Below are 26,742 nucleotides of genomic sequence, written 5' to 3'. Positions count from 1 at the left end.
TAACACGTAGGTGCTCTCGAGTAACATAATTAGACACTTCAGAATGTGAGAAAGTCACGAATGATGTTTACGAAATCTCCGCGCTGAAATATTTGGTTCCAGAGGCTGCCTTTTTAGCGGGAGTCTCGTGCTTTACTGCAGCAAATTCAAGCCTAAGTGCAGTGTCCACGTGCGCTTCCCGTCTACATCTTTATCTAATTTTTTTTTCTTGCTAATTCCAAGGAGCCCTAGCGTGAGGCGGGTATGCTGAACTGGAGGCTCACTTATGTTTCTTCAGAACTGCTTGCTCCGCTTGAGTGGCAAAAATAGCCTGTCAGAAGCAATAAGTTTCGAAGCGAAGCGGAGTAAGTGCGCTAGGAGCAAAGAAAGCGGGTAGGACAGTCCCTGCCGGCAGATCACGCACAACCGCAAGCAGTTGATATTGACAGTAAGTGAGCCACGTAGTCAAGCGTGAAAAGTACGCGTACGCATATCGCTATAAAAAGAATAAGCAATAAAAAAATCACCCTCCATAGCTTTTTCTTTTTTTTTGTCGACACTAGGCAAAGAAAGCAAACACGAGCCCAATAGTCCAAAGTAGCTCCTTTGTTCGCTTGCGAAGTACCATAAAAAGCCCGAAAAGTCAAAAGAAAGGAATGAGGAGGATACAGAGACGATATGAGGCATGAAATGAATGCCACAACTGAAGCATACAAAGAAAGGAACACGCAACTGTGGGGCCTCCTCGCAGATGTATGGGGCGTCTGGGCACGCAGATGTGTCGTTTAGGGCACTTTGGGAGCCGCGCGAGGCACTGAGGCATGGTAGACGCGTCGATTGCACGAGTCGCGAAAGGGGGTAACGGAGAACAGACGCCGGCCAGCGAGGGGCGCGCGAAGGGATTCGGGAAGAAGTGGCCGTAGTGATATGAAGAGAGACCAGTGAAAAAAATAGGGAAGGAAGGAGAGGTAAGCACGCCAGGAAATGTACGAGGAGCCGCGGAACTGCCGCCATCCGCGCTACGGACGAGATGCTTTGCGGCAGCGGACAGGCAGCTCGGCCGCAACACGGCCATAAATGGGCGCGAGCATTTGTGGGAGCCGGTGCGAGAAGCTGACTGGCCAGATCGGCCGCAGGCTCGTGTTCCCCATTGGAAGCGGCTAGAGAGGATAGCCAGGGGAAGATTGAAGCGCACATCGACGAGCCATGCATGGTGCTGCTTGAAGGACACCGCGAACTGCGTAGTTGTGAACGGCGTAGTTTATTTTTTCTATTTCGTATCATTTTAGTTCCAACCAGACCCAACGTCTCTGGCGTAGTTTAAGGAACTAAACACACAGTTACAAAATGGGGCTATATTACAACGTTCAAGTGATGATTCCGTTGTTTCACAGGCGTTCAATATAATGTTTACGGCCTGTAATACGATAAATGTTAAAGGAAAGAATAAGTTCGAATACGTCGAATCAATTTTTAACTCAGTATCGAACTTGGAAAGCTGCAAACATAATAATGCGTGTGGAGTATCACTGACTGGGAAAAAAGTTATGATTTTGTGTTTCAAATGCTTTGTGTTGCTCTCTTACTAGCTTGCAAAGTAAAGCACCTTCGCTTACGATTATTGAAAATATAGCAAGACTACAGAATTGTTATTGCACGCATTAACACATCATGAATGTGACGTTGTCAGAACCACATTCAGGGCAGACGTCGTAATTAAATTAGATTATGGCGAATAATTATAATTTATGCAAATAATTTAATTTCCCGGTTACCGAGTCTTTCACGCTGTCAAATTAGTGAGCTCTATAATCTATTACGACATTTGGCATCCCCTAGCTACTGTGGCTCAATCCGAATGCCATACCATAGCTCACTGAGTCTCTTATTGCGAAAGCAATACTACGACAGTCAAAGCGAGACCTCAGATGGCCGCAGCTACGTCGTGAAGAGGCGTAGCTACGGTCTTCTCATAAGAAAAATCAGCCTGCCATGACATTTGAATTCACGTTACCCCTATGCCACGGGGAAGAGCTGCCAACTCAGGTCGCTCCTTTCATATACAGGGTCTTGAATATTTGGGGGCTGGGATTTAAAAATTCCTATGCAAAATCTACTACCCCATTCGAGCTGAAATAATGTTCACAAAGTAGCAAAATATCGTCTACGTTATCTGATAAGTGATTCAACATCGGTACCTGCCTAGATTTTCCGAAATGAGAAAAAACTGCTCTCAGCGGCGTGCACAATTTTCGCAGAAGAGAGTCGAAAAGCTATTTTGACATGATACGTCATCTTTCGAGCGGTGAGACAAGCTCCATCCCGGCCGTTGATGCACTTGCCTCGCTGCCCGACAGATGACGCACCATGCCAAAATAGCTTTTCGACTGTCTTCTGCGAAAATTGTGCACGCCGCCGAGAGCAGTTTTTTCTCGATTTCGGAAAATCTAGGCAAGTACCGATGTTGAATTACTTATCAGATAACGTAGACGATATTTTGCTACTTTGTGAACGTTATTTCAGCTCGAACGGGGCAGTAGATTTGGCATAGGAATTTTTTAAATCCCAGCCCCCAAATATTCAAGACTCTGTATAAGAAGGTGATGTCAGAATCAGCCTGCCAGAACCGTTTGCATTCACGCAGGCCTTCATCGGGAGTGCGAATGCAAAAGATGCACTCCTGATACGGCTTGGTTGAAGCGTGACTTTATCTGTGGGCTGGTAGCTTACGTTCTCGCGTCATACCCTTAAAGGATGAGCTTAAGTGTCCCCAATAATGTAGCACCTTACACTGATAGGGCGCGATAGGGGAATAATGCAACAGGCAAAAGAAGCTTTCGCCGTTGCTTTCGCAATTTAACTAGGGTTAACGAGAGCTCAACCACAACAAATTTTTTTTTTTTCTCATTCTTAAATTTGTAAGCTCTGTTTCGAGATTTGGTACCCCCAAGCTACGGTGGCTCAATCCAGATAACATACGACAACTATGTTGTTTTCGAGGAAAGGCATGGTGCGACATAATAGCTGCGAGATTACATATAAATATAGTTTCTTAAAAAAACATTATTGTACGGAAGTCTTTACGGAGTGATTTTTATAGAGTTTACAGATATTTATTTTCAAGCTACGAAATACACCGGTGTGGCTTCTGCAGGTTGACTTTAGAGCACGGCGGACATTTTGTGCTTTGTACAGGTAGAACAAAGAAAATAAATAAAGCAATTTCGGAGAGTAGTTAGGCAAAGGTAGCTGGCCAAAGCTTATGTTTTTGATTCGAGAAACCAAGGTTATATTGTGAAACCGAAGGCTGTTAGCATCAAAGGTGCGCCTTGTTTGTATTTTTTTTTCGTCAGTGTGGTTCAAAATATTCAAGATTGAAAGCACTTGTTCTCCCTAACTTTACTTTAGTTAATTAACCAGGTTAATCAACTTTTAGTTAATTAGTTTAGTTAATTAAATATGTAATTATTGAGATTTATCACTCACACCAAGTTCGTCTTTCTGTGCAGTCCACCTCCACAAAGCGCATTGGTTTGCCTGTTGTAGATTTAGAAACTCCCGTGCGATAAATGCGATTTATGTGGGGGGCGGGGATCGGAGCATGCAGGCTCTGATTTCTTAAGCGATTTGCGTTGACGAGCTTAATTCATACACGCCGATAGTTATTTAAGTTTCGGTTCGAAATATAATTTTAGCGCGTAATTTTAAATTCGTTCGAATCATTTGAAAGATTGCCCTTATCGGCGCTACACTATCTGACAAAGAGCAGTTAAGAGGCCAATCCCGCCTGCTCAGTGGAACAACTGTGGACATTTTTTTTTATAGCAATTATTGAACCACGCCCATGCCCCTCACTGGTGCCGGGCATCCGAAATTGTCGCGGAGCTTGGCGACCACTTGACCTAACATCCTGTGCCCGAGCGGAGAAGGCAGGTAATTGAAAAGGCTAGCTTACCCGCAGCGCAAAGTATACGCGTCCTGTGCCCCCATCCGCCGTTTATACCTTCGTAGACTCCTGGCGAGATACAACTCGCAAATACCTAGGCGTTCCACTTCGAAACGTGCTCAATGCTTTTGACTGCGGCGCACCTTAATTAAAGAAGCCGGGAGAACATTGTCTCGTGGACGAACGCATGCTGACGCATACCTGAGCAGGGATAGAGGGTAAATGAAGGGAAAGGAGGAGGGTTGGAGCGAACGGCCATTTTGTCGGGAAAGTTTCATTCAATGGTTGTTACCAAAGCTAAATGCGCCTGCAACGAACGTCGCCCTTCTTGAGCTATCTCGAAATGCGCCGCCTCGTTTTGAAATGCCGGTGCGGCAGAGCGTCTCGCACAAACACGTGTGCATGACCTGCCTCTCACAAAAGCTTGGCGCGCACACCTGTCTCGCGCACTTGCTTCTCAAGCGGCCCCTAGCTGCCTCCCCGCGTACCAGTATGTTAAATCCATTCGGCGAATATATTAGAAACGGACTCATTTTCTAGAAATTGCTGCGTTAATTGACGCACGCTGGATCCACGTTCTGACGGAGATGGCGATAGCGGTCGTCTTTCGAACACCAATAGCTCACATGCCAGCGTTGAGCCCCATGCCGGAGTAATATAGATGCTTGCTATACTGCTTCTTTATCTGCATGACACATGTGTAGTGAATATATCTTTTCGCTGAAATATTAAGTTCATTTATTGGGGAGCATCGCACTGCAAGATAACTGACTGAAGACAACTGCACTGGCCAGCATCAGTTGCATTAATCTATTGACTATTTATTGCCATCGCCGTTGATTACTTGCGAAATGCGATCATTTCTTACGCTAGCGTATCGTGAATATCAGAAATTAAGCGTAACGTATAATGTGGTGCAACATAATGTAACATGAGAGCATTTTCTCTGTTCTTTAACGGTCATAATGTCATCCACTGCAACGAAGGCGTGCTGGCGTGCTCGTGGCGCGGTCAGCATCGAGCTTCGTGGTATCCTGCAGGTCAATGGTACGATTCCCACCTTAAAAAGCCGAAGTACTCTCAATCTTATTCTCTTTAATTTCAACTGCGTTTATATACTATCTGGTAACCAGTTAAAAGCAGAATGCCTGAATCGATTACGTCTACGACTGCTTCTTGATTGAACATCCCCGCTGTGGCCTTCGTCTTCGTATTCACTTGTGGAGGAATACAAGCTCAATGTTTGAGCAGTAAAGAAGAAATAAAAGAAACCCGAGAAAGGAGCATTGTTTTTACGGACAACGTTTGCTAGTACTTCTGCCGCATTTTGTGATTTGACTATTCCTCGAGGTTTACTGCGCCTTGAACATGCACGTCACGAAAGACATAAAATTAATTTCAAACTCTAGTTCTCCTAAAGGCATCCGCACAAAAAGAAAAAGGAGGAGGACAAAGGAAGTTGCCGCAAATTTTGTAAAATATTTGTTGCTACAAATATTCAAAAGTCATCAAGGGGCGTACAAGAAACTTTGTGCCCCCCCCCCCCCCCCCCCCCCTTCCCCAACCCCTCTTGACTGATTTATGTCGAGCTTGTGCCACTAGGGGTTCGAAACTAGTAGCGTATGTTGAAACATTCCTGCGTCTTTTGCGGCAGTTTCTTTCTAAAGCGAGAACAAATTTATAGCCAGCGAGTAGCCGGTTGAGCAGGCAGCCTCCATACCTGAATTCACTCGCAGATGTCAGGAAGTAAGGAGTCGACGGACTTTATGTGTACAGAGACCACCGTGCGCTAAAACCTGTCAGGCGTGAGCTGGCCACAACCAAAACACACGCCGCAAAGCGAATGAACGACAGCATTACCAAGGCTTTGCGGTGTTTCTCCATCGTCCTGACCTGTTTGCCTGGCTTATATGTAATCCTTGGCAACCAGAGCCGAAGCAACCGAGATAGCAGCAGGCGTTTCCAATTCGGGGAATACACAATAACCCGATTAAGTCGTTTCGGGCCCCCTCGTAGATAAGACGGCCCTCGTTAGGATTGGTGCACGCAAGGACTCGTACAGCATGTTTTCCTAAACAGCGAAAGAACTGCCGTTGCAAGTGGTACAATGTGGCGGTGACTAAGGTAACCAGAGATTGCATTCGCGACATGGCTGCCGGGGGAACGAATAAACTCTCCGATCATTCGATTAGGGCGTTAGTTAGCCGTAAACCTACCGAGGAAGTAAAGTTCTTCGGGACGCTTCTTCGGTGCTTACCATTTCTCTCTCTCTCTTTTTTTTTTTTTTCTGTTGTACGCTGGCTCTCTACTTGTAAAAATGAAAGTGGGAGAAATGTGCAGCAGTCGTGTAGTATATCACGTTACTATACAGCTTCAGTGATCGCAAATAACCGTTGTGAATCAGTATGTAACACTGACATGTACTATATATTGACAAATCTCCACGAATTCATTAACATTAAGTGCCTCCCCAGGCCCTGTTAAGTATAAGTGAAACTCGAAAGTGATATTTCAAACGCGAACACGTGTGTATGAAAATTATAATTGATGCAAAGGAAAAAAACAAGAGTAGAAATCATTGCCACTTTTGCGAGAGCGTTCAGTGCACTTCTGAAACGATAATAATAGGTGAAAGTAATTGTTATACTGCAGCTAAGACAATACTTATGGCTTGGTGGAGATTCGAGTGTCCTCCTCGCATTATATTCTGCCCCGATAGCCGAATATTTCGTCACAAAGCTGCACTTCATTGTCTTCGTAGCAGCTTGCAGGGAAAATGCACTATCATGCCCAGTGTGCTTTGTGGCACCATTTTCGGTAGGACACTATCTGAGCAGGTTAGCTACAACGCAAAGGCAGCGAAAAATGCATGGACGAATGCGCAGAATAGGACGGGACAAGACGTAACGACCGTCCCGTCTAAGTCTGATTCTTGGGCTAAAGCGTTTGTTGAGGATCATTATTCACTTGATGATTTCATTAGGTACCAAGCCACCGGGTTGTTTATTGTCTCAAGCAGATTGCAAGAATTGGAACACAATACGTGGTTATAAGCCGCACAGTTGACCAAGGTTGAGTCCCTTTTTATACTAAAAGGTAATAAAAGAAACAAAAACAAATCGCTTTATTTAGAAAACTCTGCACAGAATGAAGCAACTATAAAACCTGCCCTCATTTCCTAAGTACTCTATGCAAATTTTCGAAATTTTGCAACCTGTAACGGCATCGCCGTGTGTATACTATTTCCGACCAATACAACAGCGTAGTTCAATGTCATTACAGCGGACCTACGTTGCATGAAGCAATTAAAAAGTGTCGCTCAATAGGTTAATAAGTCTCCACGCAACGACTAGACGAATTTAAGGTAGACAGCGTATGCAAAGAGCCAGTTTTTGTGTTGTCTCACCTAACCATAGATGAGCTCTTTCTGTCTCGCCTAGCCATAGATGAGCTCTTTCTGTGGCGGAAATTAAGGTCGGCGAGGAAACGGAAGTATGCAGGAGACTTCCTTTACGAAACATATATCGCTGATATTATTTACGAAACTGCCTTCCTTGTAAAGAAAAAATTAAGAAATATCTCTTAATAACGTGATGCTGATATTGCTTTTGATTCGCCGACTAAGCGCGGACTCAATACTTCAGATAAAAAAAAAAAGTATTCTGTTCACTAATCTGCGACAAGATAGTGAAGCAGGGATTCTAAGGAATAATCTTTTGTAAAAAAAAAAAAATGAAAAGCACGCAGACGCATCAAAAGAAAATGTAATTTCCTCGTAAGTTTAATACAAAATGCACAGTTAGGATTCATTATGTACAGTCTTTGATAAAAGGTTTTCGTTTAAACATATAGCAGGGCTCCTTTAGCATTCGAGAAGGCAGGACAAAACATTCTTTCAAGCTGTTTGGAACACTGGGTAATTGGGCTGTAAGGTTCTGACAAAGGCTGCACTTGCCTACCTCCGAAATGGGAATACAGAAAACAGGCTATTAGCGACTGTATATTAGAATAAATGCATGCTTTAATGAAAAGATGAATTAAAATATCTCTTGTATGTTTGTGCACTCGCCTATAAAACTCGTGTTCCATTCTGAGATCTGCCATTTTAGAATGCTGAAATAACTAGCATCATTCGCGCCTTAGTGTTTAGATAAGATCTAAAATAACCGAAGACAAGTCCCCTTTTCGAAACATTGGCTCGGACTTCGAACTGAGGCGCCCCCTCAATACTAGTTCAGTGATCTTTCATACGGTGTCTTAAGTGACATACGTTTTTCTCATGGGTGGATAGATGGATGGAATATTGGAGCGTCCCCTTTGAAACGGGGTGGTAGCAGTTGCTATCATGCTCATTTTCCCCCCTATATCTTAATTATTGTTTTAGATTGGTTATCTATGCCATCATTCTATTTATTGAATTTTTGTTTCTACATTACTAACATTATGTAACTTTTCTGCTTTTAAGTCACCAATCTTCCAATTTTTTTTTTTTTTTTTCAGAGCTTCAGGAAGAGGGACTGCGCCTGCATCGACTTCCAGATGGATACCATTACATTCGAGTATAATATGGTCAATTGTTTCAGTGGAGTTACTACATACTGCACATGCGTCATCTTCATTGTTAAACGTCTTTTTTTTTTTTTCTTTCTTTTTTTTTTTTTTTTTTGTTGCTGCGTGTTCTATCGGCACCCTGATCTAGCTTCAAAAAGTAGGTCACTGCCTCTTGAGTTATCAAAGAAAGCTTCCTTCCTGATCTGCCTTTTCCACTTTCGGTATAATTCCATACTCGGTTTCTTTTCCATCGAAATTATCCCATTTTTACCTTTTGTGTTTTTCACCTGTTGCTTAACGCTCTTTATTTCTTCGTCTTTGTGACCAGCATACTTACTGGTTAGTTTCCTAGTTCTTTTCCTCCATTGTGAGTCAACGCTTTTTAGGTATAGGTATTTAAATAGCTTAGCTGCCCGTCTGTTACTGTCCAGTTTCCTCAGGTGTTCCTCATATAATATTTTACTCTGAGCTTCCCGTACTTCGAAAGATGCCCAGCCCATATCTACCTGTACCGCCTCATTTGTGGTTTTGCCGTGGGCACCCAGTGCTAATCTTCCGACGGCTTTGGTTTATTTATAATGTCGACTGTACCTCTGATTTTAGGCACAAAACCGCATTTCCAAAAGTAAGCCCGGGTAGACAGAACACCGCCCGTGTAGACAGAACACCGCCCGGGTAGACATAACACTAAGGTAAAAATGTGTCAAATTGTTTAACTGGATCTTCATATACCTGTAGGGCTATAAGTTCGTCCGTGAGCAGCTTACGTTGTAGAAGCTTTGGCATTCTGGCAGCAGCTTCAAGCATGCCGTTGAAAGGCCTGTATAAGATGAGCTACATCTTCCAGTAATTCGGTTGAAATTCTACAGCTGAGGACATGTGCTCGTGGCATGCACATATAGGTTAAGCCTTTATTCTTGCTATTGTGCCACTCTGAGGGTTAAGAAAACGTTGCAGCACTCGTGCGTTTAAGGACAAAAGGATGAGAAGCAGCATACATTTGAAGTTTTACTAAAACAGAGAACGAAAAATTATAAGCTAGAAATATAGCTTTCATGCTTCCTTACGAACCGCAGTCCATAACTAGCTCATGCACTCTAGATCTCGGTCGAATTCCAAAATCTTATTTCAAAAGGCGACAGCAAAGTAGCAAAAAGCAAATAAACAGGCTTAAAGTAGCAGGGAATATTTTGTAAGTGAAATCATAAGCTTTTGCAAAAAGTCAAAGCACTGGACAAATGCAGCGCCTGTGTCGTGTAGCGCCTGTGTCGCAGGCCGCAAGTATTTATTATTTAAATCGCCCACAGCGCCTGAAAGCCTCATGTCACGGAGAAATGCATAATATTTGAATCAGGTCGGCACAGAAAAAATAAAAAAAAAAACAGAAAGAAAATATGGTTAAACTAACGGATAACAACAATTCAATGGAAACCGCGCAAGCGTTTACATTCCAAGCAACAAAGCTCAAAATAGCATTTTAGTTCTGCACTCATTAACGTTTTGCGACCGTTGATTTCATTGGCTGATAGTATTCGATTATAATAAATCTTGAAATGCATCAGCACGAAAATTACTTTCTCATATTTTTATTTGACGATTGCGCACTTTAGGCGTAAGATGAGGAGGCGAGTGCAGGTTATCGTTCCTCCTGTTTCTATTTAAACTTTTTACCGGGTGCCTCACCTTGGATCTGACGCAGTATTTATAACAGAGTTGCTGAGTTAGAAGACCGCTTTCTTCTGTAAAACATTGCCATTGATGTAGTCAATCACAATACACCTAAGCTGTGCTAACTAGCATGCTGGTTAACTAATATTGAGCAGTTGACGCTTTAACTAAATTTGTGGGGCTCAATATTTTTGGAGGCTTGTAGCCCACCTTAAATCCATATCTGTACTTAGAATTTTCGGTAGTGCCATTCTCGTCGGCGCTGCAGGACGACGAATTTCGGAGCCCCATTCGGAAGGAATCTAAAACGAACGGCTGTCGGTAACGCCACAGCCTCGCCTACGTGCACTCTCCGCACAGCGGTGCACCGGTAATGTACTCGCCACTCGCCACTACCACCCGGGCGCGGCAATAAATGGATGAATACGTCCCCTTTGAAACTCGGTAGATTTAGTTTCGACTATGCTCAGCGTTATTTATATATTTCTTTAATGCTGCTGTGAACCAGTCGATAATTTAGACATTTTCTTCAATTAGATTTTCAATCCTTTACTCCTAACCGCGGTGCTCCTAACCTTGACCACGGGATAGGTGCGCCGCCGTGTAGCTTGCTCTTGCAGGCATGACTAGCCACGCCGCGGCCGCTCATTTTTACTTTCACCCTGTAGTGGGGCTCCTAAATTCGTCTCCCTTCAGCGGCGACTTCAATGGTATTTTCAGGATTCTAAAAATGAAAATATTTCTTGAATCCTTATTCAACTTAACAGTGTACAGTGGTTACCACCGTACCCGCTGTGATAAGTGGCTTATTCTTCACAGGCCCACTGGAAACCTGTTGCAGTCCCTAAAACACAGATTACCTTTTTTACTAAATACATTTTTAAACCAAGGTGTCCATTTGACGACTGCTGCCCGGAGACAAATACGCGAATTCTTAGTTACCTAACTAAGGACGGCTTCTTTTTTGATGCTGATTTGTTTATAAGGAAATTTTCTTGGGGCTGACTTTTCTGTGTTACCTTTACTTTTTAGCGATATTTGTGATGTGTGTATGTTTTGCTTGTGATCTTGACATGTACACTAAAAAAATATGATTGGTGAGATACTCCGACCAATGTTAGAATAAGAGTAATCACATGGGACCGCTTTGCTGAAAGGAATACTATTAAAGTGGAAAACGTACAAAAAGCTGCGTTTGATGTTTATCTTATTGGGGCGCACTTCAGTTAGTCAGCTGCTCAAGCGAAGTGGTCGGATTGCTCCCCGTCTCAAAAAGAAATAGAAACTTCTGCGTAAAAGTTTTTTGTCAGCTAATAAATGAACCCTATAACACTAAAACAGCGCACTTTCACTTTTTCTGAACGTTATACAATATGTCAAGTACATTCGGTGATGACACCATTAACGTCTAGAAAGAATTGCTCAAAGTATTCGATTGTTTTGCCCCTAGAAGTATTAACTAATAATTTTACTAATGAGGTTGTGACCGAAAGTTCATTATTCTTATTTAGATCACACCTTTCTTAATGCAGGGAAAGCTGTAATTACGAGTTCTTATTATTACCTTTTGTTGTTATTCCGGATTTGAAGCATTTTAGGCTGCTGCACGGAACGAGTGATCTTATACCAATTTAGGTATGCGCTCAAATAATCTGTAAATTTTCACTCTTTTTTTAACCTTATAAACAAAAATGCAGGAAGAGTACGAACAGCATTTGCATATTTTGTTTTCGGTAAAGGACTAATATCTCCCATCTCAATCTATAGCAAAATATAGCCAGATGTGAAGCTGCACTTATTACTAACGAACAGAGCTGCTAGATGTTGCACCCATTAAAGCGCACCAGAAATAATTTTATTTTGCGGGTCTCAAACCACACAGCAGTAAACGAAAGTAGTTGTCTGATTTTAGAGCGTGCTTGCTGACCCGAAACCAAATTTGATAAAATTCAACATTTTGTCAATTCTTTCTTACGTATACGCAAAGTTCGTTCAGTCAAGGTTAGTTGCCACGAAAAATAAACCGACTCAGTCGCGACACCTGTACAGTTCCAAAGGTATAATTAATCAAGTTTGAGTTGGGTAAAACAGAGCCATAAAATACGATGTTATTCTTGCTCTTAAGCAGGCATGTGTAATATATATATATATATATATATATATATATATGTGTGTGTGTGTGTGTGTGTGTGTGTGTGTGTGTGTGTGTGTGTGTGTGTGTGTGTGTGTGTGTGTGTGTGTGTGTGTGTGTGTGTGTGTGTGTGTGTGTGTGTGTGTGTGTGTGTGTGTGTGTGTGTGTGTGTGTGTGTGTGTGTGTGTGTGTGTGTGTGTGTGTGTGTGTGTGTGTGTGTGTGTGTGTGTGTGTGTGTGTGTGTGTGTGTGTGTGTGTGTGTGTGTGTGTGTGTGTGTGTGTGTGTGTGTGTGTGTGTGTGTGTGTGTGTGTGTGTGTGTGTGTGTGTGTGTGTGTGTGTGTGTGTGTGTGTGTGTGTGTGTGTGTGTGTGTGTGTGTGTGTGTGTGTGTGTGTGTGTGTGTGTGTGTGTGTGTGTGTGTGTGTGTGTGTGTGTGTGTGTGTGTGTGTGTGTGTGTGTGTGTGTGTGTGTGTGTGTGTGTGTGTGTGTGTGTGTGTGTGTGTGTGTGTGTGTGTGTGTGTGTGTGTGTGTGTGTGTGTGTGTGTGTGTGTGTGTGTGTGTGTGTGTGTGTGTGTGTGTGTGTGTGTGTGTGTGTGTGTGTGTGTGTGTGTGTGTGTGTGTGTGTGTGTGTGTGTGTGTGTGTGTGTGTGTGTGTGTGTGTGTGTGTGTGTGTGTGTGTGTGTGTGTGTGTGTGTGTGTGTGTGTGTGTGTGTGTGTGTGTGTGTGTGTGTGTGTGTGTGTGTGTGTGTGTGTGTGTGTGTGTGTGTGTGTGTGTGTGTGTGTGTGTGTGTGTGTGTGTGTGTGTGTGTGTGTGTGTGTGTGTGTGTGTGTGTGTGTGTGTGTGTGTGTGTGTGTGTGTGTGTGTGTGTGTGTGTGTGTGTGTGTGTGTGTGTGTGTGTGTGTGTGTGTGTGTGTGTGTGTGTGTGTGTGTGTGTGTGTGTGTGTGTGTGTGTGTGTGTGTGTGTGTGTGTGTGTGTGTGTGTGTGTGTGTGTGTGTGTGTGTGTGTGTGTGTGTGTGTGTGTGTGTGTGTGTGTGTGTGTGTGTGTGTGTGTGTGTGTGTGTGTGTGTGTGTGTGTGTGTGTGTGTGTGTGTGTGTGTGTGTGTGTGTGTGTGTGTGTGTGTGTGTGTGTGTGTGTGTGTGTGTGTGTGTGTGTGTGTGTGTGTGTGTGTGTGTGTGTGTGTGTGTGTGTGTGTGTGTGTGTGTGTGTGTGTGTGTGTGTGTGTGTGTGTGTGGTGCCTAACGTCAGCGGTGCGGTTTCGCGACAAATCATGCCGCTTATCGGTATTTTAAAGGTTTCTTGTCTTGTTGCACGCCATGCCTCCTCGATGTTGTTTAGGCAATGCCTTTGGTTCGGAATAAAGACTCATTAAGTATTATAAGGTTACAGGTGCATTAATAACACGAACCTGAAGGAACACAAGCACTGCCTGGTGCGTTATAATCAACCTTAAATTAACACTGTCGATCATGTGCGTGTAGTCCGCCTCTTGATAACCCTCGCGACTTGGTTAGGCGCACACGATAGCAAATAGCCAGTGAAAGGGACGAGTCTTTCAGAATACTTAATCAGACAACGCCTGGACTTGCCGCCTCATGTGTTGCTCGGTGGCAGTGATATACAGTATCTCTTGAATCTACAAATGACCTATGACAAGTGTCCAGTTCCATAATAATGGTTGTGGCCAATACTATAACCTGATTTTTCTTGATGACAGCGCGTCTTAATAAAATATTTTCTGGCGTGCATAAACGTACTTCGTTAACTCTTTTATTAAATAGGGTATTTGAGAGCCTCGCCCACTGCGATTTGCCAGCCTATAACACTGCATCTCTTGTCGTTGGTCGCAAACACATTTTCTACACCATTAGCCCGTTCATAGTGCGTGATAGAAGGACAGCAATTCCTATCTAGTCGAATCACGTTCAGCTACCCCCCCCCCCCACCCCCCCCCCCCCCGCCTCAAGAAATGGGCTCAAAAACAACTCTCGGAAATTGATTGCAGCTACATTGCAACGATGTTTCGATGCGCTCCCGTGATCAGAGGTTAGCGCTTAACGCCAGTATGGCTTCGCCCAGAAGCTGGCGTATGTCCTGCACGCGAAGCGCGCATGACTGGCATGGCCGTTATCGGCTACTCTAAGCGGGAGGACGAGACTCCATACGATGCGCCGTTATCGGTGCTCGACTTTGAGGTCACGTCTACCGGGCTCAACTTTTTTTGCAGTCGTGTCTCGTGCAGCACATTTTTCGCAGGACGCGGGCTTTCACCAATGACCGACACTGCGGAAGGTTTCATGCTTCACGCCTCTCCCCGCTCTTGCCGTCCTGCAGCTTCATTTTATTTTATGTCTTTGTCATTTGGGGGGGTAAGGGGGGGGGGGGGGGGGGGGTCCTCGATTGGGCTTCTACTTTGCGAGCTACGCTGCTACGCAGCGAATCCGTTTTTCTTTTGTTTGGTTAATGGTGACTCGCTGAACGTATGTTAGCAAGTTTTGTTTTGTTGGAAGACATTACGTACCGGCTTTCGCTAAGATGACTGCTAATGATTTAAAAATTAAGCTTCGCCCGCTATTCTTTATTTTCTACGTCAAAATTTCAACTCTTTGGTAAGTTTCTGGTTAGATAACTAACGGTTAAATTCACACACGTCTTTTAAGTTCGTACTCCCTGCGTGTTATAATCAAAGTAATAATAACCCGTTGAGGCATAGCCGCTTAGATTTGTGGCTTTATTCCGGATGGTCCTAAGCCTACGAAGCAACCAGGCTGCCGTGCGTCCCCACCTTCTAAGGCTGCTAACCATAAACGTGTGCAATATTCCTGCGTTATTTAGGTTCGCAGATAACTTCCGATATATGGTACTATATGTAAATTATCGCGCTATGCAGAGTAACGTTAATGAGAGCTGAATACCTTATTCTGCCTAAGGGTCTTCCACAGCCGTACAACATAAAGCCAATCTCATTTTCCCAACGGTTCATTAAGCTTTAACGCAGACTCTCGCTCTCCCTTCACAACCCATTCATCAATTAAACTTGGCCACAAGTTCTACGAAGGCTGGCCACCTGAAAAGTACGTAGGTCTTCGCTGGGTGCGCATAAAGACAACGTTTATGAGCTGGCACGGTTCAACGGAACTATGCAAGATCAGCGCGTGCTTCCCAAACCTAGGCGCCACATTAATAAGCGAGGAATAATTCATTGCGAAGGCTTCCCTGAAGCCCCTGCGCCGTTCCCGGAAAGTCCCAGCGTTGGTGAAGTAATTACATATTGAAGAGGGGGGGGGGGGGGGGGGGGGGGGGGGGGCAGGTGAAAGCCTTCTAAGGAATGAACAAATCGGTTAAACTAGTCGAATATGTACGCCACGAGTGAGTACAGAAAAGCACGAAGTGATGTCATTGTTCCGCAATATGAGTTTTCTTTTTTACCTACAAAGGGATATCGGAAATCAAATTAGGCACATTCAGACCTTATAGCTGACACTTGAGACGGGTCTTGTGCATCCGTAATAACGAAGCTCTGAACGCGTAGAAAATAAAATACCGGATCGGGCACTTTAGCACCTGGTGATGACAAGGTAGTTGATAAAAACAAAACAAAGTCCAATTTTTACGTAAAGAACAATAACGGCGCTAAAGATATAGATAACCATCTATATATACGCCAGTACTGTTAACAGCACTACTTTTGCTATCGTGATAGAGCTTTTCGACGAACCGTACGTCAACTGCATAAAAAGATTATGCAAAGCAGGCAGAAATATAAAGTATATCTATAAAGAGTGAACGCGTACATTTCTCGTCGCGACGAAAGAACGAGAGTATAAGCAAAAATCGTCACATCGCACTGTGGCCCAAGTGTATCCGCTCTGGTGCTCGCGTTCGCAATTACCACGGATCTCTCCGAGCAGCGAGCCGTCGGCGATCGAACGCATTCCAATTATCTGAGGTGGTTCATTTCTCCGTTATGCATAATCTTAAATCATGGAGAAGCGAAATTTCGAGAAGCTTTCATGAAAGTGCGCTGTGTCGCCCAATGTATACCCAATATACGACGCACAAGCTACAGCATTCCTCTCGCATGTATCCATTCAACGATAAGAAGAAACTGAAGGGGGGTTGCTTGTTCCGTCGTGACATCCTGAGTCCTCTGCATAGTGAGCTCTATCGGTAAATCAATATCTCGTTCGCAGGAGCTGATAAGGACCCTGAAGAAGGGAATTGACTCAACGATCAAAAAGAAGTTATCGGACGTCCCAAGCGGCCAATAGCGCTCTGCGAGTTTGTGCTGCCGAGAGACTCCTCGTCAATATAAGAATCTGTGGAGGATCATCGATGGCACGGAACATGAAAAGAAATGAGTGCAGTAAGACGGACGAACAATATATTGGTGATTGGCACTCGAGCGAGCGAGCCGTCTGGGGGCTTACGGCAGCATCCGAAAGACATGCGAGAAGAGGACCTTACAACTCCGAGCTTCTCTCAATGAGATTGCAGGTACAGGGAACGAGCATGTCAGCGAAAGATTGGTCAGCGCAACTTATTGTTTCGCAATGCCTGCTGTCTGCGTCTTGTGTTTGAGGAACAAAAGCAGCAGAACAAAATGGGCGGATCTGGTTTGGTCCCCACGGCGTCTCCATGCTAACGGCGCTTTGAGGGAGGACGGGATATCACATATTCGACTTGCTGCTCCTCTCCAGTGAATGTACCCCTGCTTACTCGAGCATAGCGCACGTTTTTTTTTTTTTTTTCTTTTTTTAATGTTAAGCGATATCATCTTAGAAAGTTTTCGAAGAAAATTTTAAAATATTTTGGCAACGATTATTGCCAAAATATTGCCAAAAATCAGACGAAGGCAAGCCCCTTGCCGAAACGTTGACCTGGCTTTCGAAATGAAACTTCCCCTCAATCCTTGTTCCCTGTTCTGTTTCATACTATGTAGCCATCTTTTTCCTCTCGTTCTACCAGCGATAACAACACGGCACCCATAAGCGAAAAGGAGGTGAATGTGGCTTCAAAAGGGCATTTCAGAACAGGGTGCTAGTTATGCTAGTACTTTATAGATTCTCCTTGTAACTTCTATCTCTCGTCCTTATTCTGCGTTCCAGTTATTCGTCCAGCAAATCAAGGTGGCTGGATTCGCAAAGCTTGAAAGCAGTATAGACACGTCTGAACGATGGCTATGCGGGAGCAAATCGTTACTAACGCAATGTGCAAGTTGATCGCACTATAGTATGCAAGCGGTTATGGAACCTTCTTACCGAGATTATTATGCACTTTTGAGAATAATTCATAAAGACGAGAAAGTTGGTTGTAGTAGCGGTGGTAGGAAATAACAATCCATCATCTGTCCTCACTAAACATCGGTGGTCGATGCTCTAGGGCCGTGGAAGTGCTTCTTGGTATATTTTGTGGGTCAAGCAGCAGTGAGTTGCCCGTGGAAAGATTCCCAACACCGCATGCATAACTTGCTGATCAAATAAAATGCACAAACAACCACAGCTGCAGTTGTTTACTCTCGCTGGTAGGAATTTAATTAGTGCTAAACTGTATACATTCATAGAAAGGACCTAGAAGCCGTTACACATTTTTTCTTTGCCTTCTGTTTAGCTGGTAAGTTTTCTCTTCTGTAGCACAAAAATGCCGTCTCCTGGCTAGACGTGTTCCTGTCACTCTTTGAACTACATTTGGGAGTTTTGCACAAAAAACAAATAACTGGGTGAGGAACAAAAGAAGAAATACGGCTCGGCGCTTTCCGGCGCCGGGACAGGGGCAAGCCCGCGCTGAGTGGCTGAATTCCTTGAACCGGTGCCTCAGAGAGAAATGCTCCGAAGGCCATTTACATGCGTCGCACAGTCGTTAAGGCCGTCTATAGGGGCGCTGTGGCTTTTATAAAAGAAGCAGAAAAAACAAACACGTGGTCTCCATTTCGCAATGAATGCATTAGAGGACTACATTCTTAGTTTCTAGTTCATAGACGAAGGCAGTTTCTAAAAACGCCGAGCCCTATACCGCGGCCAACGTTCCCCATTCACAAACGGGTTAAGGCCGACTTTTTGTGGTGATAGGATGTACTGTAGTCTGTAGCCTAACCGTAACTAGTGCTTCGATCAAAATGCCATAAAGAAGAAAACATCCATAGGAAACCGCAGGTAATTCTATCAAAGCTATGATGAAACGAATATCTGCATGACACTGACTGTCGACGCATTAGTCGGTAGTCATATACTTCTGCGGTTAGGACAGGTAGTAACCGCAGATCCGGACCATGAAAAGCAAATAACAAGAAGAATAAGATTGGGATGGAGCGCATTTGGTAAGCACTCGTAGATTATGACTAGCAGCTTACCGGTATCGCTCAAGAGGAAAGCATACAACAGTTGCATCTTACCTGTACTCACCTATATGGGGCTGAAACGTGGAGGCTAACCAAGAGGGTTCTACTTAAGTTGGGGACAACGCAGAGGGCTATGGAACGAAAAATGGTAGAGGTAATTAAGAGGTAGGAAGCGTGCAGAGTGGGTTAGAGAAATTACTCAAGTTACTGACATTCTAGTGGAAATCAAGAAAAAGAAATGGGCATGGGCAGGATATGTAGTGTGAAGAGAGGATGACCGATGGTCGCTTAGGGTAACAAACTGGATTCCAAGGGAAGGAAAGCGTAGCAGGGGGCGGCAGAAAGTTAGGTGGGTGGATGAGGTTAGGAAGTTCGCAGGATTCAAGTGGATGCAGCTAGCAGAGAAGCGGGTTAATTGGAGAAATATGAGAGAAGGCCTTCGCCCTGCAGGGGGTATAGTCAGGTTGATGATGATGATATCCTTCTGCATATTGATTATCGATGTCGAAGAATTCGGAATACAATTATCACCGGTCGATTTATCAAAGATGGTTTTGCGAATGAAATATACTTTTAGCTCGAATATACCATCCTGAATTCACGGGCCGTTTCTTGCTAAAACGGGGTCCTGTCATGAACAGGCTTGTCCCCGTTGGTTTCTCCTACTGTTCGGGTAGTCTCATAAAGTTACATAATTAACAGGACTGTAGATAGAGACCATATTCGAGAAAAACTCTCCCGCCAAATCTCTCGTAGCAACTATGTCAGCGGTGTGAAAGTGAGACTTAAGGATGCGAAGACTGGGCTGGTTGGAGCATTCCGTACTTGCCAGCGCTTATTTTGATAGAAGCGAAAAAGGGCATATACGAGCAGCATTTGTTCTGTGCGTCTATGTTATTTCTATGTTGGTTCCAGAAAAGAAAATGGTGAGCAATATACTGACATGTGTTCATATTGAATGACGAAGTCATTACTTACTAACCATTCCCAAAACACAGCTCTACGTCTACAATTGAAACTGCAAGCCTTCCACAGAAATTTCTCAGTTGAAGAAAAATTTGTCCTGGTCCGAAATTCGAACCAGGGACCCCCTACTCATCGATGCAGTCGCTTTACCGATTGTATTAACCGGGCCATCCAACATAAGGTAGGGAGAGAGCGAATTGATCAGAAACTCGAAGTGGAAACGATATTTGTCCACTGTGCAGAGGTTCGTTTTTGTTAACAGTGGCTGCTTATGCTGTAGCATGTGTACTATACGTAGCAGTGCATTCAACTGAACTGAAGCTGCAAGTGCTTCCCTTATGCAGTGGTAGAGCGTGACTGGAGATAATTTGTGATCATGGTGACATTCTCGCTCATGTACTGTCACCTCAAAACCCTTACGATTCTGAAACGCATGCATTGCATACGACGTCAACAAATAAAGGGATTCATCCGCTGCTGTTGAGTTTATATTGCGCCGAGCTTGCGTGGCAAGAGGCCATCTTCGAAACCAATACCTGCGCGCTTTTCTTGGTCGACTAGGCGCCGCTGGCAGCCTTTTCCCGCGTCAAAAGGGCCTTATTACCTATAAATACGAACGTTTACTGAGGTTATCAATTAATTTAAAGCTTTATTTTCCTACTCAAACCATCTAGGTTAGACAGGGCCATAATGCGTCTACTGTTTGCAGGGAACGACGAATGTCTTGCCATGCGTGCCGAATACGTCGGCACGCACAAGGCACAGACGTCTCTCACTTATCGTGACGTTAGTGTGCCCTTGCCACAAAGGTGCATTTACGTTTCCACATTTGGACCATCCGCGGAGAATCGATGGCACGATGTGCGGTGGGCTGCCAGCGAGGCCCATACGACGCGCCGTTTCTTTCCCGTCCTGCGCCGCCTAAGGCGCGGACAGTGCATGCACCACGTGCAGCGACTGCGTGCTATGCATAAGTGGTACTGGGTTACGCACACTGTCCTGTAGCTGTCCTGGCGCTGTGGCAGCGGAGGCGGATGCCGGCTGACCAGCTCGTAGCGCTGCGCCCCAGTGGCGAAGGCGGAGTGTCGGCGACGTTGCTGACCGCGTCTTAGGAAGGACATGACGGGCGAGGACCAGGCTCCCTTCATGAGAGGCTCGCCGCTTCGGCGCTCTCTTTCGGAGGGCGCCCCGTTACACCACTCACGAGGACCACACGCGACGACGACAGACTCCAAGGAAGTCCCGGTTTCCGGCGGCGACTGGAACTGGGCCCGACTCCTACAGAGGCCCGGACGCCGCCTCGCTTGACACCCTCTCTGCCGGCAGTGGTGCGGCCCGCCCTTGGGTTCCCCCAAGACACGTCCTGGTCCTTCCTTCGCTGCTGATGTGCCGCCTCCTCAGCTGAGCTCCGCTTGAGGACGAGCTAGAGGACTACTGCGCTTGGGGAGGTTCTTTCGCTGGAAGGGCTTCTGTTCCGTTGGTCCTGGGGAGGAACGGGCTTGAGGAGGGCTCTCACATACCGGAGTACAAGAGGGGGAGAAAGAAACTTTTCACTTCGTTCTACTCTTTCTTCCAGCCTATATACGACCTTAGGGAAGGAGCAGGCAATAAAGGGTAACTCCCTTACCTGCGGGAAGATCTGGTGCTTTTTTGTGTGGCGTTTGCCTTTTGTCTTGCTTGCTACGATTCCAGCGGCATGGGCTTGAGTAAAAGAAGTGCCTGGGTGCCGGAGAAACGCTCACCCGTCTCCTTTCTCGCCCTCGGTTTTTGTGCAACGGTAATTGGTGTTCGATTTGTTCCGGGATACTTCGTTTTCCCCTTTCGCGTAAATTGCTTTCGCTTCCCGCTGATCTGAAGGGGCTCCAGGAATCGCAGCGAACCCTCGATAAAGTTTCTTTTTATTTCCAGGCCGCTTTTTCTGGAACGTGCCAGAGTTACCAAGGGGGATAACAACTTTTTTCTTGCGGCAAACTCTGTTCGCCGATTCAGCGCAATGAATGAGGTTTGTGGTCAGTGTTGGCTGGATTTTGTTCTCGAAACCGAACATGTGTGCTTCAGTCGTTTCCTGTTACTTGCACTTCCAGAGTTCCTACAGTTCGCTGTTGCATTTCCGGAAATGTCTTAGCAACAAAATGGCGGCACTGCGGAGTCCGTGCAGTCGGCGAAACACTGGTGCGTTTGCGACTCTGTACGTGCGCTTATATCGTTTTTGGTGAACAAATCTGAAGCCGTCTTTTGAAGAGTTCGTTTGTGAACTTCGTTGCAAGTGATTGCGTTCAAAAGGTAAGAATGTTTGTACATGAGGGCACTGACAGTGCTATGAAGCACACATCGAATGCAGCGGGAGCACGTTTGGTGGCGTACATTTATCCCGCTGTCTTGCTGTTACTGAGCGCGAGTTTTGGTGCAGGATTAGAAAAGGCTTTTCATTGCAAAACTACGATTGTTTGCGTTCACTTCTTATCCACTAGGCAAAGCTATCATATTCTTTGTACATCTCAGACGTCCGTGCAAGTTTCTTGAAGCCTACGTGCATTTTCAACTAGTATCGCGTCATCTACTATACGCACGCTACTAGAGGCGCCCTAGATGCTCAGATGGTAGCGGTGGTTCGATGCTTCTTGTTGGCCGCTGGATCGGTTGCCTACACTGCTGCCGCTGATAGCTCCGTTGCGTTATTGCTAGGTCACGAGGGCACTGCAAACCCGTTCTTGTTTCGAACTCGCCAAACGGAGGCTCCAAAGTCTGTGGCCGTTAGGCGAAGCCTCTTGCTGCATTATGGCGAGTGCACCGTACGCTGCTTTCGTAGTCGATCCGCACCGTCATGTCGAGTCGCATTCAAAGTTCGCTGTCGACACCATGCGCGTACCCGCGGTGAGTCGAGGCCCCTTAGACGCACAGTCGACGATGCATTCTCTTATACAGTTGGGTAATTCAACGTCACATCGGCGACGGATCACTGGCGCCACCTCACCGACTCAAGAACGCGACGGCCGTCGTAGGATCAAGGAGTTTCGATGCACCAGAAATGGGGTAGAAGGCCTGACGACTAGAAGACACCACGTGTTCCGGACGAAGTGACTGCCTTGAATACCTTGCAGCACGCACTCAGACTCGGGGGGGTTAGTAAGAGGGAAAAGAGGTCACCGAAGTCCGAGTTTTTGGCCCGAGCGGGTTCGGCGAAAGCGCCGCCCCCTTTCAGCCGAAGTCCATCTCGTCCGCTATGGACCGGCCCTGGAAGCGCACTGGCGGCAGAGAAAGTTTTTCTCCCGGCGCTAGGTGCGCGCGCTCCTGAAGCGCCCCGAGCGCGCCCGCGCGCGCGCGCCCCTCGCCGCCAGCGCCCTCCACCGCCTGTCGCTCGTGGTAACGCGCCGTTGATGACTCTTCCCACTTTTCCCGCCGCTTCCTCTTTTGTCGTTGCTTCGGCCAGCGTACTACTACCGCGGCGAAAGGACCTTGCACGTGCGTTACGATAGTAGTCCCGCACTCCACCTGTGCTATCTCCGACGAGCTGCTGCGCCGAGGCACCGATGGGGTCTAGCTTTGGGGACGAAGAGAAGGGCAGAGGCTGGGGAAAAGGCATATGCGTAATAATAAAAGGGGATATAAGGGGAGCGCTTGGCGGCAATTCCGAATGGCGACGTTCCCCCGCTGCTCCTCTCCCTACTATTTCTCTCTCCCCAAATGGGACACAAAGGATACACGTAACGGTTACAGTGTACGTGTTTGTACTCGTGCGTGCGTGCGCGCGTGCGCGGAGGTATTGATTTCGCGTACGGGACCAAAGCGGGGTAGAAGCTGAAAGACGGGACGAACCGGCAAGCAGCAGAGCCCTATCGGGTTCGGTTCGCTCAGCCAAGCCGGGGCTCTCACGCAGGCTATGGTTCGACTGCGCTGCGAGGCCTTGTTGCGCAACCCAGTACTCGGGCAGCTGTTTTCCTGCTGCGCCCATTCCGGCGATGTGCTCAACGCTCTCTCTTTTTTCTTTCCCTCCCCACCTCAAGCCACGTCCCTCGATGGACGGGGATCCTAGATCGGACGATGGCGTCGCACTCTGGCTGTTCCTGTGTATTTGCATACCGATCAGCTCACCGATGTAGACATTGTCGCTTCTCGTTTCGGCACTCGATGATCGATGATCCCGATCAACGGCCGTGTGTCCCTCCGCTGGCGGTGTAATGTAACGTGGTCTCGGGCATCCGTCCCAGCTTTTCTCCGTCATCCTTTTAGTCTCTTGTGTGCGGGGATAACGCGTCTTTTGTCGGGCTCGCATCTTTGTCTAGTCGCAGTGACAGGGGTAAAACGATTGGCGCGAATAACGGAAGTCTGGAAAGGCTGCTTCGCACGAGAAGGCCCAAAAGGGAAGTTTTGTGTCAAACTCTCCAAAAGAACAAAAAATTAGCTGGGGTTTAGCTTTAGTCAAACCCTGTGGGTTGAGTAAGCAAAGCCGACATAGCTTCTCTTTCTGCTCTTTCTTCTTATTCTTCTTCTTCTACTTCTGCGGCGTGGCGTGGCTACCGACTGAGTTTACCCGACGGCTTAAAGAGGGGCCCCATCTGCGGTCGCTCTAAAGGTCAAACGTGGCTACCGGCCGGGTTTACGCGACGGGCTGAAACCTGGCGTAGTATTGCTTACGCAATAAAAGGTCATCCTCATTGCCTATTTGTTGCTTTTCGAGGTTGTGAGAGTTGCATGTTTCTCCTTAGTTAGGGAATAGTTCATATACTAGCATCGAGGCACAGGATAGTCAGGAAAGTAGGCGCAGGCTAACTTCTCAACGCGGTACACTTCTGGTACGGTACACGGCCTTCAGTGTTCTATCTATTATTAACGATCTAGTAATTCCTATGTGTACATGAAACAAAGTGAATCTTACCATGAAGAAAGAGTGCTTCAAAACTATAGAGAGATGTGCGCGCACGCGAGTGGATATACCTCACACATATGTGTGTGTGTGAGTATGTGTGTGTGTGTGTGTGTGTGTGTGCGTGTGCGTGCGTGCGCGCGCGCGCGCGCGCGTGTGTGTGTGTGTGTGTGTGTGTTTGGTTTTGGTTTTGGTTTTGTGGGGTTTAACGTCCCAAAGCGACTCAGGCTATGAGAGACGCCGTAGTGGAGGACTCCGGAAATTTCGACCACCTGGGGTTCTTTAACGTGCACTGACATCGCAAAGCACACGGACGTCTTGCTTTTCGCCTCCACCGAAAAGCGGCCGCCGAGGCCGGGATTCGATCCCGCGTCCTTGGGAACAGTAGTCGAGCGCCGTAACCACTGCGCCACCCCGGCGGGGTGTGTGTGTGTGTGTGTGTGTGTGTGTGTGTGTGTGTGTGTGTGTGTGTGTGTGTGTGTGTGTGTGTGTGTGTGTGTGTGTGTGTGTGTGTGTGTGTGTGTGTGTGTGTGTGTGTGTGTGTGTGTGTGTGTGTGTGTGTGTGTGTGTGTGTGTGTGTGTGTGTGTGTGTGTGTGTGTGTGTGTGTGTGTGTGTGTGTGTGTGTGTGTGTGTGTGTGTGTGTGTGTGTGTGTGTGTGTGTGTGTGTGTGTGTGTGTGTGTTAATGAGAACGGGATTCGGGGGCCTAGGCGTCACCACAGTGGGGCCATGGGGAGCAGAGACGAAGGACCAGGAGCAGCCAGGGAGGAGAAGCAAAGAACGTTTGCTGGTGCTGGTGCTGGTGGTGGAGATTCTGCATCAAGGCGAAACAGTCAACAGCCCGCGAAGTCGCCCGCTGGCGGCGGTCATTTCCCCGCGTAATTCCAGGAAAGTCAGCTGCCTGCTTCGAGAATTCGGCGAGCGGGGTCAAGGCCACTCGGTGCCTCTGGTCCATTTAACACGAGGACAGGTTCCCTGCTGTCGCTGCCGTGGACTTCAAGAGGGAGTAAGGCCCCAAAGGTAGCCCGTCTCCGTCCTCAAGGGGGGGGGGGGGGGGGGGGGTGAGGAGCTAGGAGGGTTGGCCCTGCCGCAGCAGTAGACAAAGGGTCACTACCCCGCCGCCGCCGCTTCGATGCCTTTGGCAGCGGTCGCTCGCCGGCGTCTGCTAGTCCCCTTTCTGTCTTCAGCTGCTGGAGACTGTGCGAACCTCGACTGGAACCCCGGTCACAACAGTGTGTGTGTGTGTGTGGGGGGGGGGGGGAGGTTGTGCTGTTGAAATGAGAGCAGTTATCAATTCATAGACAGTAAAATTTAGCAAACCACAGTGACAACGGGAGAACAATGAAGCCGTAAAGAAACAAGAGAGGTTCCTCTTTGAAACTTGGCTTTGAAAATTTCGCGGGATTTTTAGTGGAAATCTACAACAAGACATTTCTAGGGAAATGGTTTCTAGCCTACACCCAAGCCCTAAGCCAACGTTCTTTTTTTTTTTTTTTTTTTTTTTTGCAATGAGGGGTTCTAGAGGGCTCAAAGGCGTTGGCCATAGCGTCACCAATTACAACGCAGGCAAGACAGCGCGAGCAGTCCTTACTCGCCCGCAGCCGCTTCATCTTCCTTGTGGCTCGGAGCGGAAGTCGCCTGAAGCGTTCATCTCTTTCTCCATGGTAGACGCGGCGCCGCTACATCGGCCGCAGCTGATATTCAACGCACTCATAACTGTGATAAGCATTGGTCTCGGTGAGGAGAAGGATAAAAAATTTCGTTGGTCATACTGGTTGCAGTGACCCTGTGTGGTCATAGATGGACATGATGGGACCTGGCGACCTCCAAGGTTCTTGCCGTTACGCAGAGTTGCACGTCCGGATAGGAGCTGAGCAGTGGCATCTTCCATTCACCGGAATTATAGAGCTGAACCGTAGCACGAGTAGAGGATATGTGATAGTGTAGCCATCGGCTAGTGGCATAGTCGACATGAGGGAGATAGTATTAGGGGAAGAAACTGTAGGAGAAGAGGGAGAGGTGGGGGCAGGTGTGGGTTTAAAGCTTTTGCTAGGCGACGTTTGCTGTTTGGAAAGGTATTTTCGCGCTGCGTTGTGTTTGAAACTGGTGTTCCATTCGTGGGGAATGATTTCGCGATATTTTACTAAATAGATGCCCGTAGCGGTCTGTCAAGGAGAGCGTGATGATCGAGGGCCACCATTATCGGGCAAATCGTCAGTGTATTCAGCAGATTTGTGATGAAGTAGATGAAGAACGCGAAGACGAGAAGCACCGGAAACGCCCGCCGTGGAGGCTTAGTGGC

At 46.5% G+C, this 26,742-nt stretch overlaps 1 protein-coding gene across 3 annotated transcripts in view; it reads right to left on the bottom strand.

The window, feature by feature from the left end:
* Window positions 1-26,742, bottom strand: part of LOC146198723 (uncharacterized) — a 321,357-nt gene that overhangs the window by 176,822 nt on the left and 117,793 nt on the right. For 2 of the 3 annotated variants that reach the window (XM_084594219.1, XM_084594221.1), the window contains exon 2: window positions 25,401-25,424. The exons of the other annotated variant lie outside the window; for it this stretch is intronic. In XM_084594219.1, the coding sequence (XP_084450345.1) occupies window positions 25,401-25,424 (24 nt within the window). The remainder of the gene's footprint in view (window positions 1-25,400; window positions 25,425-26,742) is intronic. 3 annotated transcript variants of the gene reach the window in all.

This window comes from Amblyomma maculatum, chromosome 2, assembly GCF_055883805.1.
Source record: "Amblyomma maculatum isolate TAMU_Amacu chromosome 2, ASM5588380v1, whole genome shotgun sequence".
In the NCBI taxonomy this organism is placed as follows: Eukaryota; Metazoa; Arthropoda; class Arachnida; order Ixodida; family Ixodidae; genus Amblyomma; species Amblyomma maculatum.
Note: the sequence above shows the minus strand (reverse complement) of the source record. Positions and strands in the feature narration are given on the sequence as shown.